Source organism: Microcebus murinus, chromosome 5 (genome assembly GCF_040939455.1).
Source record: "Microcebus murinus isolate Inina chromosome 5, M.murinus_Inina_mat1.0, whole genome shotgun sequence".
Taxonomy (NCBI): domain Eukaryota; kingdom Metazoa; phylum Chordata; class Mammalia; order Primates; family Cheirogaleidae; genus Microcebus; species Microcebus murinus.
The window spans coordinates 111,583,436-111,597,039 of NC_134108.1; the positions used below are offsets into that span (position 1 = coordinate 111,583,436).

Genomic DNA, 13,604 nt, shown 5'->3' on the forward strand with positions numbered 1-13,604 from the left:
TGGGCACCTCTCAGTTGCCACGAGGGGCGGTGCCAATGCGGATACCGGCACCGCCTCGCCCGGTCGCGGCCCCACGCCTGCTGCTAATTGGCTCCCTCCGAGGGCACTCTCGTACGGGGACACGTGGGCGGTGCGGACGCGCGGCGGTGGCCTAGTTGGGATTGACCTCCAGGTGTGAAGATCGCACCGCTCCCGCCCCGGGAGGGGGTTTGCCCGCTAGTGTCGCTGAATGATTGCATCATCGAAAGCAGAAAAACCCCTCTGCCGCCCCTTGGGCTCCGAAGTGCCTGCCGTGACGTCATAGCCCTGCGAAGGCGGAAGTCGAGGTCGCGGGGGATTTGAGGTAACCAGATCCTCGATCTGAGCCCAAACTTCCTTGCTAAGCTCGCTGCATTTGGAGGATGGGGTAGGGGAGGAAGTGTAGGGCACGGAAAGAGGTGGGATGAGCCAGCGCTTGGCCGTGGTTGTGTTTGAGGGCCTGGAGGCCTGCGTGTATCAAGGCTGGAGCCTGGCGGTTCGGAGGCTCACTTAGTCCTGGCTCAGAGTCGCACTTCTCCAGACTTCCTCTGTAAAATGGAAACTGCCCCCCCCTCCTCTCAGGACCTCATGGAGCCTAGAGGGACCAAGAGAGGAGCTGGGAAGATCGAGGCGGCTGAATCTCGGAACAAACTGCCCCGTCTAGCACCCTCACTGCCCACAGACCCCGCCCTCTACTCCGGGCCCTTTCCTTTCTACCGGCGCCCTTCAGAACTGGGCCGCTTCTCCCTGGATGCGCAACGCCAGTACCATGGAGATGCCCGAGCCCTGCGCTACTATAGCCCACCCCCCACCAACGGTCCAGGCCCCAACTTTGACCTCAGAGACGGATACCCTGATCGATACCAGCCCCGGGACGAGGAGGTCCGAGAAGGGCTGGACCACCTGCTACGTTGGCTCCTGGAACACCGCGGCCAGCTGGAGGGGTGAGCGAAGCATAGCACACAGCAGTTCTGGAGAGACCTGCACCTACCCTCTAAAATAAGAACCAAAGCTGGGGTGAGAATCAGTCCTTGGAATAAACTTAGGCTGTTCTTTGGGGGAGCATCTGACTAATGCTTGTGTCAGATCTTTAGCCTCTAATTTCCTTCCTCTCAGGGGTCCAGGCTGGCTGGCAGGGGCTGTAGTGACATGGCGGGGGCACCTGACAAAATTGCTGACAACACCATATGAGCGGCAGGAGGGCTGGCAACTGGCAGCCTCCCGGTTCCAGGGGACACTGTACCTGAGTGAGGTAGAGACACCGGCTGCTCGGGCTCAGAGGCTTGCACGGCCACCCCTCCTCCGGGAGCTTATGTACATGGGCTACAAGTTTGAGCAGTACATGTGTGCAGGTGAGAGTTGCTCCCACTCAGTAGCCCCCTTCTCTTCCCAGAGATTGAGAGCCCCCACCCCTGCTGCTGCTTTTCTCCTTGTGCAGACAAACCCGGAGGCTCTCCAGACCCCTCTGGGGAGGTTAACACCAACATGGCCTTCTGCTCTGTGCTACGCAGCCGCCTAGGAAGCCATCCTCTGCTCTTCTCGGGGGAGGTAGATTGCACAGACCCTCAGGCCCCATCTACACAGCCCCCCACCTGCTATGTGGAACTCAAGACCTCCAAGGAGATGCACAGCCCTGGCCAATGGAAGAGCTTCTACAGGTTCAGGATAGGGGTGGGCAGCACAAGAGCCTAGAATCGTTGGCTAAGAAAGGGACTTGGGAGGGAGGGTCCCATTGACCCCTTGCTTTTTTTTCACAGACACAAGCTTCTGAAATGGTGGGCTCAGTCCTTCCTCCCAGGGGTCCCGAGTGTTGTTGCTGGCTTCCGTAACCCAGAGGGTTTTGTCTGTTCCCTCAAGACCTTTCCTACCATGGAGATGTTTGAATATGTCAGGGTAAGACGGTGATGTCTCAGCTCCCATCTGCATCCCTCACGCACCAAGACCATGGGTCCAGCATCCAGTGCTGCAGTCTGCCTTCCCCTTCCCTTACCCCCACCCTCGCTGCCAGTCTTCTCCCTTCTCTGCCCAGAATGACTGTGATGGCTGGAATCCCTCTGTGTGCATGAACTTCTGTGACGCCTTCCTTAGCTTTGCTGAGAGCACAGTTGTCCAGGATGACCCCAGGTGAGGTGTTCAGCTCTGTCCCTGCCTTCTGGGTTGCCGGAGCTCAGCCTCCAGCCCTCAATCCATGCCTCAATCTGCTCCCCCAGGCTCGTCCACCTCTTCTCCTGGGAGCCTGGTGGCCCAGTCACTGTGTCTGTACATCAAGATGCGCCCTATGCCTTCCTGCCCATGTGGTACGTGGAAGCCATGACCCAGGACCTCCCGTCGCCCCCTAAGACTCCCTCCCCAAAGTACTGATGCTTTAGAGGGGCTGGTCCAGTCTCTAAATAATTATAAAGGTATATTTAACAATAAAGATATGTTTGCAAGTGGTTCTCTTCTTAGCTGAGTCATCTGTATCCAATACGTCAAGCACACATGGTGGTCTGCTGTTTTATTATCACATTTTTACACAGGGTTCGTTCACTGAGTATAGAGGCTGGCTGCAAAGACGATGTCCCGCCGTAGCAAGGTAGCTGCTGTCTCCATCTTGGCACCCAGCACTGGCTCTCCTACCAGGCGGGCTGCCCCCCGCAGCGAGCGGCACATCTCAGCCAGGCGCTGGATGCAGCGGACCACCAGGCCCTCAGGGGTTCCTGAGAGCCCTGCCAACTCAGAGAAGGGCTGTGGAGAGAGCAGGGTGAGGACTGACGTGCTCTGCCTGGGCAGCCTCTCCCCAGACAGCTGTCTGTAAAAACTCCAAATCCTAGGTACTCACCATGCCCCGGGCCCACTCGTACACAACCTCCACCAGCCCAAAATTCAGCTCCCCAACAAATTCCTCCACTGTCTGGTTCAGGCCACAGGCCACCTGGACCTCACCAATGCGCTTGGCCACAGCCCGGACACGTTCTATTCCCTGCAGAGGGGGAAGGAAAAGTTAATGCCTGCCTTTTTGCTCTAAGACAGGGGAGGCCCAGATCAAGGAAGAGACATTCTCACCCTTGGGGCACTTAACAGGGCTGGAAGGGGTCACCTGGGCGAGGGGGTTAGGAATGCAACAGCCCAGGCAGGGAGAGAAGGGTGGTGTCCTCTACCTGCTTGAGGGTGCTTGGGAGCTGATCCCCAGGGTCCCCAGGGCTCTGGCAGACCAGCCCAGAGAGCAGGGCTGCGATCTCCTCAGGCCGCAGGGCGCTCAGTGCATTGTCAAACATGAGCTCAGTAAGAAGCAACTCATGGCTGCTCATGGCACAAGCCACCCGCCCTGCCAGCTTCACGGTGCCCGCCTCATCCACGTAACCCAGGGTTTGGAGCACCTGCCAGAGAATGGGTGGGTGTTGGGGAGGCTGCTGTCTTCTACCCTGGCCCCCAACCCCCACTCCTGCTCCTCCTACCTCTACTCGCTGGTGGTACTCGGGGAGCAGCAGCAGCGACTGATCCGACAGTAGGAAGTGCAGCCGCTCCATCTCCTTCTGTATCTCCATTCGCTCCCGCAGCTTCAGGTACTGCAGGGAGCCACCCATCAGCCTTCTTGCGCCTCAGCAGGGGTGCACTGAGGACAAGGGCTGAGATGGGGGCAGCAATCTACAGAGACCAGAGAGGAAAAGCCCTTCCTCCCAGCTTGGGAGCTGGCATCCAGGGCTCTACCTGAGCAGGAAAACGGGGGCTATGCACACACTGAGCCCCTCGGATCAGCTCCTCCAGCTTCCGAGCCCGGAGCCCACCCTCTACGACAGACACATCCTTGAGCTGCAGATCGTTGACAGGGTCGAGGGTAGGGGGTCCTGCTGGGTAGGCCTGAGCCAGGCGCAGCAGTTCCTGGACGGCAGTGGTCACAGCTGCAAGGGGAGGATCCTTCCTGAAGAGGCAACAGGTCTTGATCTCTGAAATAAAAGGCTTCTCTCCCATAGAAGTACCCCTCAGGCTGCGGGAGATCCTTCAAACACACCCTCCCCCCCTTCACGGTCTCCCTCAGGCTGGGGGAGACCCCCACCCACTACCCCATACTACATGCCCCTCCCAGCATCTCTGACTTGAATTTCGGCTGCTGCCTCTTGCTGAAGTCCTCCATGATCTTCTCTCCATTCACCCGGAGCACCTTGGTGGTGATGGCAGCCACATCTCCTGGCTGGAGCTTGGTCACAGTGTGATCACAAGGCCCTGTGAAAAGGAGAGAGCAGGTCAGAGCTTGCCACGGACCCAGGCATCCTGCTTACACCACCGTCAAAAGCCAGACATCAGCCCCACTCTCACCTTCAGGCAGGAACAGCTTGAATCCCACGAGGTCATCTGGGTGGGGCACATCTAGAGTAGCTGGCCCCCCGTCCTGTGGGTCCTGAGACATGGGCTTATCACACAAGACCAGGGTTGTGAATACTCTGCTGGTAGAGTTTGAGGAGACCTGGGGGCATCAGGGAGGCCAGGAAAGGGGATGTGAGTAGACATTAAAGGGAGAGACCAGACCCCCCCCCCAAGGCAGGGATCAGGAAGACCTTGCAGAGCTCAAGGCGAATTATAGCAGACCTCTAGAGGGGACGGGGAGGTGGTGGTGATGGGAAGGGGTGAAAGGAGTGCAAGAGGGAAAAGTGGGAGCCCCCTGGTGACTGCAACCTGCCCCTAGCCAAGTGGGTAGACAGCGAGAGGGCTTGCTCTCTCCCACCCTCTGGGGTCCAAACGCCCTCACCTGCAGGATCACACCCAAAGCGCTGTGATGCTCCTGATTCTTCACCACCACCACCCTTCCCGCAGAGAGAGATTTCAGCCCATTTACAGACTCTACAATACGTCGCTGAAGAGCAGGGATATAGGAGGAGGTGTCATAATGACAGACACCCAGGCTAATTTTAGGAGCACCCAGAGTGACACGTGCTCTTCCTCCCTTGCCCCATCATTCACACTTTTTTTTTATTTGAGACAGAGTCTCGCTCTGTTGCCTGGGCTAGAGTGCCGTGGCATCAGCCTAGCTCACAGCAACCTCAAACTCCTGGGCTCAAGCGATCCTCCTGCCTCAGCCTGACAAGTAGCTGGAACTACAGGCATGTGCCACCACACCCAGTTAGTTTTTCTATGTTTAGTAGAGATGGGGTCTCACTCTTGCTCAGGTTGGTCTTAAACTCCTGACCTTGAGCAAATCCTCCCGCCTTGGCCTCCCGGAGCACTAGGATTATAGGCGTGAGCCACCATGCCCAGCCCCAACACTCACACTTGCTCACCTGGATCATGTGCCGGGTCTCTGTCAATTCCTGCCCCCAGCTGTAATACTCAGGCAGGTCGGCCAGTTGGCCAGTCATGTCAGGCTCCTCCAAGGCCCCCAGCCTCTTGGTCAGCTCAGCCAGAGCCTGTTCATGGGCCTGAGTAGAGGTGGGAGAAAGGCTGTGAAAGGGGAGTCTCCAGGCCTGTGTGTCACACGCCCCACATTCACCACACTGGCCTCCAGATGCCCACCTCTTCCCAGCCTGGCTCCGTCCAACCTCCTGCTCTGTATACTGGTCATCCCCACCTCCTCACCTTGCTGTCCTTGCGGGATGGAAACTCAGAGAAGCTCCTCTTCATCATGTCCTCCACTCTAAGGGCATCCACCCGTAGCAGGTTGAGGATCATAGTGTACGTGAGGCGGAACTGGGACTGCAGCTGGGATGGCTTCCCCTGGAGCCAGGTCAGACAAGCCAGTGAGACTGGGGTGGGACCTATTGCTCTCCAGCCAGACCTCTGGTTAACTGGGTCTACCTTCATCAGATCTAGTCCTAGTTCTTGCTCTGCAATCATGGGGCTTTCGACAAACTATTTGCTTACCTCCTCTGTAACATAAGGGAGCAAACCAAAATAAATATACTCTCCAAGGCCCCATCTAGTTCTGTATTCATAGGGAAAAATTAGAGGAGAGGGACTCCAATCTCATCCTTAGATTTGCTCACTCCTACCTTGGTTTCTCCCAAGCAAAATTAAAAAGTCAGAGGAAAGGGAAAGAGAGCTGGGAGAGAGAACCTAGCAGGTCCTGGAGCTGGAGCCCTGCCTGGGCCAGCCTCACGATGTCCACTCACCATCATCATGCGGTGCAGGTCTGCCATCTCAGGCACTCGGCCCTTGCAGAGCAGAATGACGGTGCCTGTGGGGTCCAGGCCCCTCCTCCCCGCCCGGCCTGCCATCTGCACATACTCCCCGGGGAGCAGGTCCCGGAAGGTAGAGCCATCGTGCTTACGCATGGAGTCAAACACCACTGTACGGGCGGGCATGTTTACACCCATGGCGAAGGTCTCGGTGGCAAATAAGACCTGGCACAGAGGGGGAGAGAGAGGATCAGCAAAGGGACTGTACATATACACCCCTGGCCTTGGCCAAGCACGCCTTACTTTGTAGCGAAGGCTAAGTAGGTACAAGGCACAGTCCCAGGTTGTTACTTGTGGGATCTCATTTAACTCTACAGGCAAATCTACAGGGTAGGTACGATCATTTTCCTTATTCGACTTAGCTACCTATTTCTTTCCTTTAACCCCATATCCCACTCCCATCTTAATTTAATGTATTGTATTTATCATTTATTGTATTTAGTGAGGACCTTTTTGTGTGAATATGTTCTTGCAAAATGTGTCTTGCTTTGTGTGCCTATAGTTTGCAACTCACACAAAAGGCAGTTATATATCTGATTGTTTTCTTCTTTTCCTCCACGTGGTATCACAACATCCATCCATGTTCCTGTGGTTATATCTAACCCATTGCTTCCACATGCCACAGAACACTCCACGGGGTGCTTCCCTCACATTTACCTACCCTCTCTCCCAGGGAAGGGCACCCTGGTACCACCCTGCCACTATGAACAAGATTATAGTGAACAAAGATGTTCCCTCATGGGCCAGGATGAGAATTTCTTTGTGGTATACCAGGAATGGAATTTAGGGTCAAAGAGTATGTCATACTTGCCCTGCCAGGGTGCACTCCAAACTGGCTACACCTGCATAAGGATCCCGAGAATCCTATAGCCTCCTGTGTCTCTGGAAATGCCTTGGCAGTAGCCAGCTCCCTAAATGTTATCAGCCTACAGCTGTAAGGTTGTATCTCATGAGTAATTTGCATTTCTGTGATTACCGATGACTTTTCCTATGCTCACTAGCCTTTTAGGTTTCTCTTCTGAGAACTATGTGTTTTTACCTTATGCATCCCCATTTTAAGATGGGAAACCTAAAGTTCTGGAAGGTTAAGTAATTGGTCCGAGGTCATATCACAAATACATGGTGATGCTGGGATTCAAACCCAGGTAGTCTGGATCCAGAGCCCAGGTTCTGAACCACCGCACTGACCCACCTAAACTTCTGCCCCTCTACCCCCTGCGCAGCTCCTAAGGGGACAACAAGTACCCTGGGGAGTCCCTCTCCCACCACCAGGTGTACCTTGACCAGGCCTCGGCTGAAGAGCATCTCCACGATCTCCTTGAGGATGGGCAGGATGCCACTGTGGTGCACACCCAGGCCTCGCTGCAGGAGCTCCGACATGTGCAGGACCTTTGGGGGAAGGCCCGCCATCGGGCATGGCGTCTTGGCACAGCCTATCCCCCAGCCTCCCAGGTCTGTGCACGCACATGCACACGCACACGCTCATGGGCGTGCACACACATATACACACACACACACACACACAGGCACACCTGGGGCAGCTGGCGGTCGGACCCACGGAGGCGAGCAAGGCAGCGCTGCAGGAAGAGGTGAATCTCACTCTTCTCTGAACTTGTGGTGAGGTCAAGGGAGGTGAGGCCCGAGGCCTGCTCATCACAGCGACCCCGGGAGAAGGTGAACACCACCACAGGCAGCTGGGCACGCGTGCGGAGGGAGGTCAGGAGGGACAGGTACACTCCCCGGTCCTGAGGAAGGAGGGGGAAGGGGCAGAGCTTGAGTCCCTAAACCAACGGGAGGTGAAGTAATGTCAAGTGGGGCAGTGCTCAGAGCTCAAGTTCAAAACTCCAGGGGACAAGGGAAGAAAAGATAGGGGAGAAACAGGTGTTGGCAGGTCCCAGCTCTCACCTGTGCAGGTCCCACCTGGTATGTGGGCTGCTTGGCCCCAAAGGTCTGGGCATGTTTGCTCATCCTCTCCTTCTTGGCCTCCACAGCTGCGTAGTACCTGGGACACAGGGAGCAGTGGCCATCACACCCAGCTGAGGCTCAGCCCAGACTGCCCCCACCATCTCCAGTCTTACCCCTTTGTGTGGAAGGCTCCTCGGGAGTCCAGCAACAGGAAGAGCTCCCCCTGGGTCTTGGGGCTGTTCCCTGTGAAGAGATAGTGCTCCAGGGGGACGGGGCGGGCAATGGTGCTGATCACATAGATCTGGCGACGCTTCAGTCGCCTGAAAGAAAAGAGAGGGCAGCGGGTCAAGGGTGGGAGTGTGCGGCCGGGTGCGGTGGCTCACGCCTGTAATCCTAGCACTCTGGGAGGCTGAGGCGGGCGGCGGGCGGATTGCTCAAGGTCAGGAGTTCGAAACCAGCCTGAGCAAGAGCGAGACCCTGTCTCTACTATAAATAGAAAGAAATTAATTGGCCAACTAATATATTTAAAAAAAATTAGCCAGGCATGGTGGAGCATGCCTGTAGTCCCAGCTACTCGGGAGGCTGAGGCAGGAGGATTGCTTAAACTCAAGAGTTTGAGGTTGCTGTAAGCTAGGCTGATGCCATGGCACTCACTCTAGCCTGGGCAACAAAGCGAGACTCTGTCTCAAAAAAAAAAAAAAAAAGGTGGGAGTGTGGAAAAGAACCCATGTGCCCACCCCATTCCCCACCCCCTCAGACCTCACTCAGTTTTTTCTGAGACCCAGAATGGAAGGCTGTCCCCCGCCATGCCATGCCAACATCCTGCAGCTGCCCAACCACCCCTTTTTTCCGCTATCCCCAAGGCCTGGCCGCTGTCCTTGCTGTGGCAGCCTTACCCCTGTCCCAACCAAGGAATGCAACAGGCCCTTCAGCCAAGCACCCCAGGGCACGTCTCACCCGATCCAGTCAGCAAACTCGAGGGCGTTGGGCACGGTAGCACTCAGCAGGATGATGGAGACATGGTCAGGGAGCATGATGAGCACCTCCTCCCACACGACCCCACGCTGGGCACAGAGAGGGGAGAGGTCACCAAGAGAACAGATGGTGCTGCCCTTCTCCCCCTAGAGAAGGGACACAGGGTTCCATGCGGGGGCAAAGAAGACAGCAAGGTCCTCGTGGCATGTGGAATAGTGGAGCTGCTCAACTGGTCCCACAGGAGACCCCTAGGAGACCCCCTTCTCCTTACCTCAGCATCATTGATATAGTGAACCTCATCAAAGATGACCCACTCGAGGTCCCGGATGACATCGGAGCCGCTGTACAGCATGGAGCTGGGGAGGAGAGGCCAAGGGCTGACTCCCCCGCGCCTCCTCACCAGCACGCTCCAGAACAGCTTCATCCTCCCAACCAAAAGTCCACCCGTCCCGAGTGCCCATCTCTCACCGAAGGATCTCTGTGGTCATGATGAGGCAGGAGGCTTCGGGGTGCAGCTGCACGTCCCCTGTGAGCAGCCCCACATCCCCGAACGTGTTCCGGAAGTCCCGGAACTTCTGGTTGCTGAGGGCCTTGATGGGCGAAGTGTAGATGGTGCTGGGGAGAGGACTCGTGGTCAGCGCCTCGGCTCGCGCACGGAGCGCTCCTGGAAGGACGCCCAGGGGCACGGGCGCTTCCCTTCCCCACCCAAACTGCCCTCGCATTCTCTTTCAGGATGCAGCCCTGGGAAAATTCTGTCCCCCACTCCTTCCTGAACTGACCCACGTCATTCTTCTAATCTCTGTCCCCACCATGCCTCTCATTTCTCTCTGAGCTCCTTCGCAGTCTCTGCTCTGAACCTCTCGCCTAAAGGGTGAGGCAGCAAGGCGGGGAGCGAGCAGATGCCAGAAGGATGTAGAAAAAACAGGCCGCTGGTGGAGGGGAGGGTGGGGAGGGGACTTGCACCGAGTCATGTGTTTCTGGGCCAGGGCAATGGCATATTCAGCCACAACTGTCTTCCCCGCGGATGTGTGAGCTGCGACAAAGACAGAATCGTGCCGCTCCAAGTGCAGGATGGCCTGTTTCTGAAACACATCTGGCTCAAACGCCCACTGTGGGAGAGACAAATACATGGAGGCTGAAAAAATGAGGAAGGCTTCCTGCCTCCTGCTCGCGGGGCATACAGGCCAGAGGAGAGGAGACCAGAGCGAGAGGCTGGCGCTGAGGACCAAGACTGGCCTGGGAGGCGCACGGCCTCTGGCGGAGAAGGCAGGGGCGGCCGGAGGCTGTGCTGGGGTCTGAGCCAGCAAGAGTGCTGGAGCGAGCGAGGACTAGCCCCAGTACCTGGAAGGCTGGCTGGGGAATGAGGCGGTAGAAATCATCCACAGGGGAAGTGACATCCACGGGAATAGCCCACTGCTCCTGAGGTGGAGGTTTTGGGGGCTCTGGGGTGGATACAGCTGTGGACACTTCCTGGAAAAGCCAGGGGTAGGGGTGACAAAGATACAGCCAGAGAGTTCTCAATTACCATTCCTCCCAAAGATGTCTCTTTCTTCCCCTCAGGCCCAACAGAGCAACCCACCCTGCCTTCTGGCAAGGTCTCTCCTCTCTTGCCTCCACTGTCAGAACTCAGAACTACTGACCTTCAACACTAAGTCCTCCAAGCTGCTTGCTCGGGCCAGGGGAGCACTGCAGGGAGGGGCTGAAACAGTGTCCCCTCTGGGACCCGCTGGCTGTCCCACTGCCTCACTCTCATCCTCATCACCTCCACCCAAATCTAGAGGCTCCAGCAGATGGCTGAGGCTGAGCAACCCAGGAGCTGGAGTGGGGTGACCTGAGGAGTAAGACAAAACAGGCAACCTTGTCAGGTCCTTCTCTGCTTCGTAAAAGGGCTCTACTTCTACACTCCCATCACAAGACTAAAACTAACCTTTTGGTGCAAAGTCCACACCATTCTTGAAACCAGGTGGAACAGTAAGAAGATCTGGAGGACAGGGAGAGAGAGACCAGGGCCACTGCACATTGGAGTGCAAGCTGTACACCGTATAAACTTAAAGGACACCATCCGCAGCACAGACATTGTAGATGGGGATGTGTGCTGTGGCACTTTCCCAACAGGTGACAGTAAAGGATGTTACGGAAAGGACACCTTTTTCTAATTTGCTCAAAGGCGTGGAAGTGCTCAGACTCAGAGCTCCACCTCACCTTTCTCAAAGTCTATCTCCTCCTCGGCCTCCTCCCGAGTGTTCAGATCCGTTATGGTGGGTTCGTCCATCCCACCTGGGGAAAGGGTGGACAGACAGGAATTCATGGGATGAGGATAACACAAGATGAGTGGGAAATCCTTCCCTGGAGACTAAGTGCTCCCCCTCCTACCATCCCATCTCCACAAGAGTCACCTGGCCAGAAGGGGTACTGTGTTGGATTTCCCCACAGGGACTGGGAGATCGGCCCTGGAGGCCGGTGAAGAGACAAGGAAGTCGTGGCCAACAGGTTTGTGTTCTCCAGCAAGACCTGAGGCAACAGATCACAGTCCCAGTGAGACTGAACTTGCCTCTAACCCCCTCACCTTCTCCCAACTCTGTTTCCCATGGCCTCTGATCTCTTACCTCCTTGTAGCCCAGTATCCGGCCTGTGGTTGGGTGTCTTTGGGCCTGTAGGTCAGATGCGACAGGGGCTTCCAGGGCAGCCAGGAGAGACCAGGGATCTGTCTTCCTCTGCCATTTTCTGGAGAGAAAAGTAGTAAATTTGGGGTCTTCTTTCTCCCTCTGCCCCAACTCCTTCAAGAACCCCTCTCCCTACTCCAGGCCCCTACAGGCAGACTCCTCACCGGGCTGAGTGCTCCACACCATGCAGAGGCAGCCAGGCTGGGGATGACAGAAATAATTGCTCTGCTTCTTGCTGCAGATCTGGGGCACAGGGAGGGAGGCCATGGGGAAGCTGAAACAAGGGCAAGATGAGAGGGCATTAGGCAAGGAAAAATGGTAAAATGCAGACAAAAGAGGTGATAGGATTTGTGTTTATTTGGCTTTTTTAGAGATAGGGTCTCTCTCACTCTGTCACCCAGGCTGCAGCGTTTTAGAGATAGGGTCTCACTCTGTCACCCAGGCTGCAGCGTGGTGGCATGATCATAGCTCACTGCAGCCTCAGACACTTGGGCTCAAGCAATACTCCCACCTCAGCCTCCCAGATAGCTAGGGACTACAAGTCCTAGCAAGTGCCACCACAAGGGCACATTTTTCTTTTATTTTAGTTTTTGTTGAGACTGGGTCTTGTTATATTGCCCAGGCTGGTCTCCAACTCCTGGCCTCAGGAAATCCTCCCATCTCAGGCCTCCTGAAGTGCTGGGATCATAGGTGTGAGCCACCATGCTCAGCCAGGATTTGTGTTTACATCAAAAATGGCAGATGTCCCAAACAAACTAGAACAATCAGGCTGAAGTAATATTTTCCAAAGGTCCTGGGAATCTGCACTTTTAAAAAGCTCCCCTGCTGGCCGGGCACTGTGGCTCACGCCTGTAATCCTAGCTCTTGGGAGGCCGAGGCGGGCGGATTGCTCAAGGTCAGGAGTTCAAAACCAGCCTGAGCAAGAGCGAGACCCCGTCTCTACTACAAATAGAAAGAAATTAATTGGCCAACTGATATATATATAAAAAATTAGCCGGGCATGGTGGCGCATGCCTGTAGTCCCAGCTACCCGGGAGGCTGAGGCAGAAGGATCACTCGAGCCCAGGAGTTTGAGGTTGCTGTGAGCTAGGCTGACGCCACGGCACTCACTCTAGCCTGGGCAACAAAGTGAGACTCTGTCTCAAAAAAAAAAAAAAAAAAAAAGTTGAAAAAAAAAAAAAAAGCTCCCCTGCTAATCATGAAGCACCCTGAAATTTGAGAATCACTGATTTTTGAAAAAGAGGTCTCAGACCCACAGAGGACGAGTAAGCCTAGCACCTCAATCACCAAGTGCCCTGGCGATTGGAGACAGAAGGGAGCTCCAAGTTGAAAAGACGCACTTGAAGAAGCAGCTCTCAGAGCTAAGGTATCCCCTGCTCTGCCCTCACATCAGCTCCGACTCACGGCAGGTCTACCTGGCTGGAGTCTGTCGAGCACCAGTCAGGCTTGGATGACAGGTATCCAGGTAGGGGAGAGCGAGGTCATGCTAGATGATCCTACTGTGAGGAGGGTGAAGGAGGTTTAGACTAAATGCAGGTCAAAGGTCAGGGTAAAAAGTCACTCACTGTGCTCTCTGGAGCCCCAGGCACGTTCAGCAGCTCCCAGCGCCCTGTGCATCCCAGCTCCACGGCCCGAAGGGGCAAGTCCAGGGGACCTGGGGGAGGTAGCACTACGGGAAGAGGACAGAGGTCATGAGTCAAGGGTCATTCCCTGTCTACTACTCCGTTCCACTACCCTCCCCCTCACCGAGTCGCTCAGTCTCCATCATCCTGGAGCCACCACAGCTTCCTAGCAGCCCGGAAGTGCAACGAGTAGTCGCGGTGAATAAACCCCGCCCTGGAACGGGCGGAAGTGGAGAAGACCTCCGGCATAGTCCCTGCCGCCAGGGTGGACT

General features: G+C 55.9%; 2 protein-coding genes across 4 annotated transcripts; one reads left to right on the forward strand and one right to left on the reverse strand.

Annotated features, from left to right (window-relative positions):
• Positions 1-17: 17 nt before the first annotated feature.
• DXO (decapping exoribonuclease) lies at positions 18-2,452 on the forward strand. 2 transcript variants are annotated; one of them, XM_012741131.3, is made up of 7 exons: positions 19-343; positions 601-962; positions 1,135-1,370; positions 1,457-1,676; positions 1,776-1,911; positions 2,048-2,142; positions 2,229-2,452. In XM_012741131.3, exons 2-7 carry the CDS (start codon positions 607-609, stop codon positions 2,377-2,379), a joined length of 1,194 nt encoding a protein of 397 aa, XP_012596585.1. In that variant the 5' UTR covers positions 19-343; positions 601-606; the 3' UTR covers positions 2,380-2,452. The 2 variants fall into 2 exon arrangements, with proteins under 2 accessions (XP_012596586.1, XP_012596585.1); XM_012741132.3 differs by lacking the exon at positions 2,048-2,142 and having other exon boundaries at positions 18-343.
• Positions 2,453-2,500: 48 nt separating this feature from the next.
• Positions 2,501-13,578, reverse strand: SKIC2 (SKI2 subunit of superkiller complex). 2 transcript variants are annotated; one of them, XM_012741120.3, is made up of 28 exons: positions 13,457-13,575; positions 13,276-13,379; positions 11,875-11,984; positions 11,654-11,771; positions 11,444-11,558; positions 11,250-11,324; positions 10,975-11,028; positions 10,688-10,878; positions 10,389-10,517; positions 10,011-10,156; positions 9,516-9,662; positions 9,319-9,403; positions 9,030-9,136; positions 8,246-8,392; positions 8,073-8,169; positions 7,700-7,912; positions 7,446-7,556; positions 6,102-6,332; positions 5,569-5,706; positions 5,274-5,411; positions 4,745-4,849; positions 4,315-4,462; positions 4,095-4,221; positions 3,709-3,919; positions 3,456-3,566; positions 3,159-3,377; positions 2,840-2,980; positions 2,501-2,745 (listed from the first exon to the last, which is right to left on the reverse strand). In XM_012741120.3, exons 1-28 carry the CDS (start codon positions 13,476-13,478, stop codon positions 2,545-2,547), a joined length of 3,741 nt encoding a protein of 1,246 aa, XP_012596574.2. In that variant the 5' UTR covers positions 13,479-13,575; the 3' UTR covers positions 2,501-2,544. The 2 variants fall into 2 exon arrangements, with proteins under 2 accessions (XP_012596574.2, XP_012596575.2); XM_012741121.2 differs by lacking the exon at positions 4,745-4,849 and having other exon boundaries at positions 13,457-13,578.
• Positions 13,579-13,604: the final 26 nt, after the last annotated feature.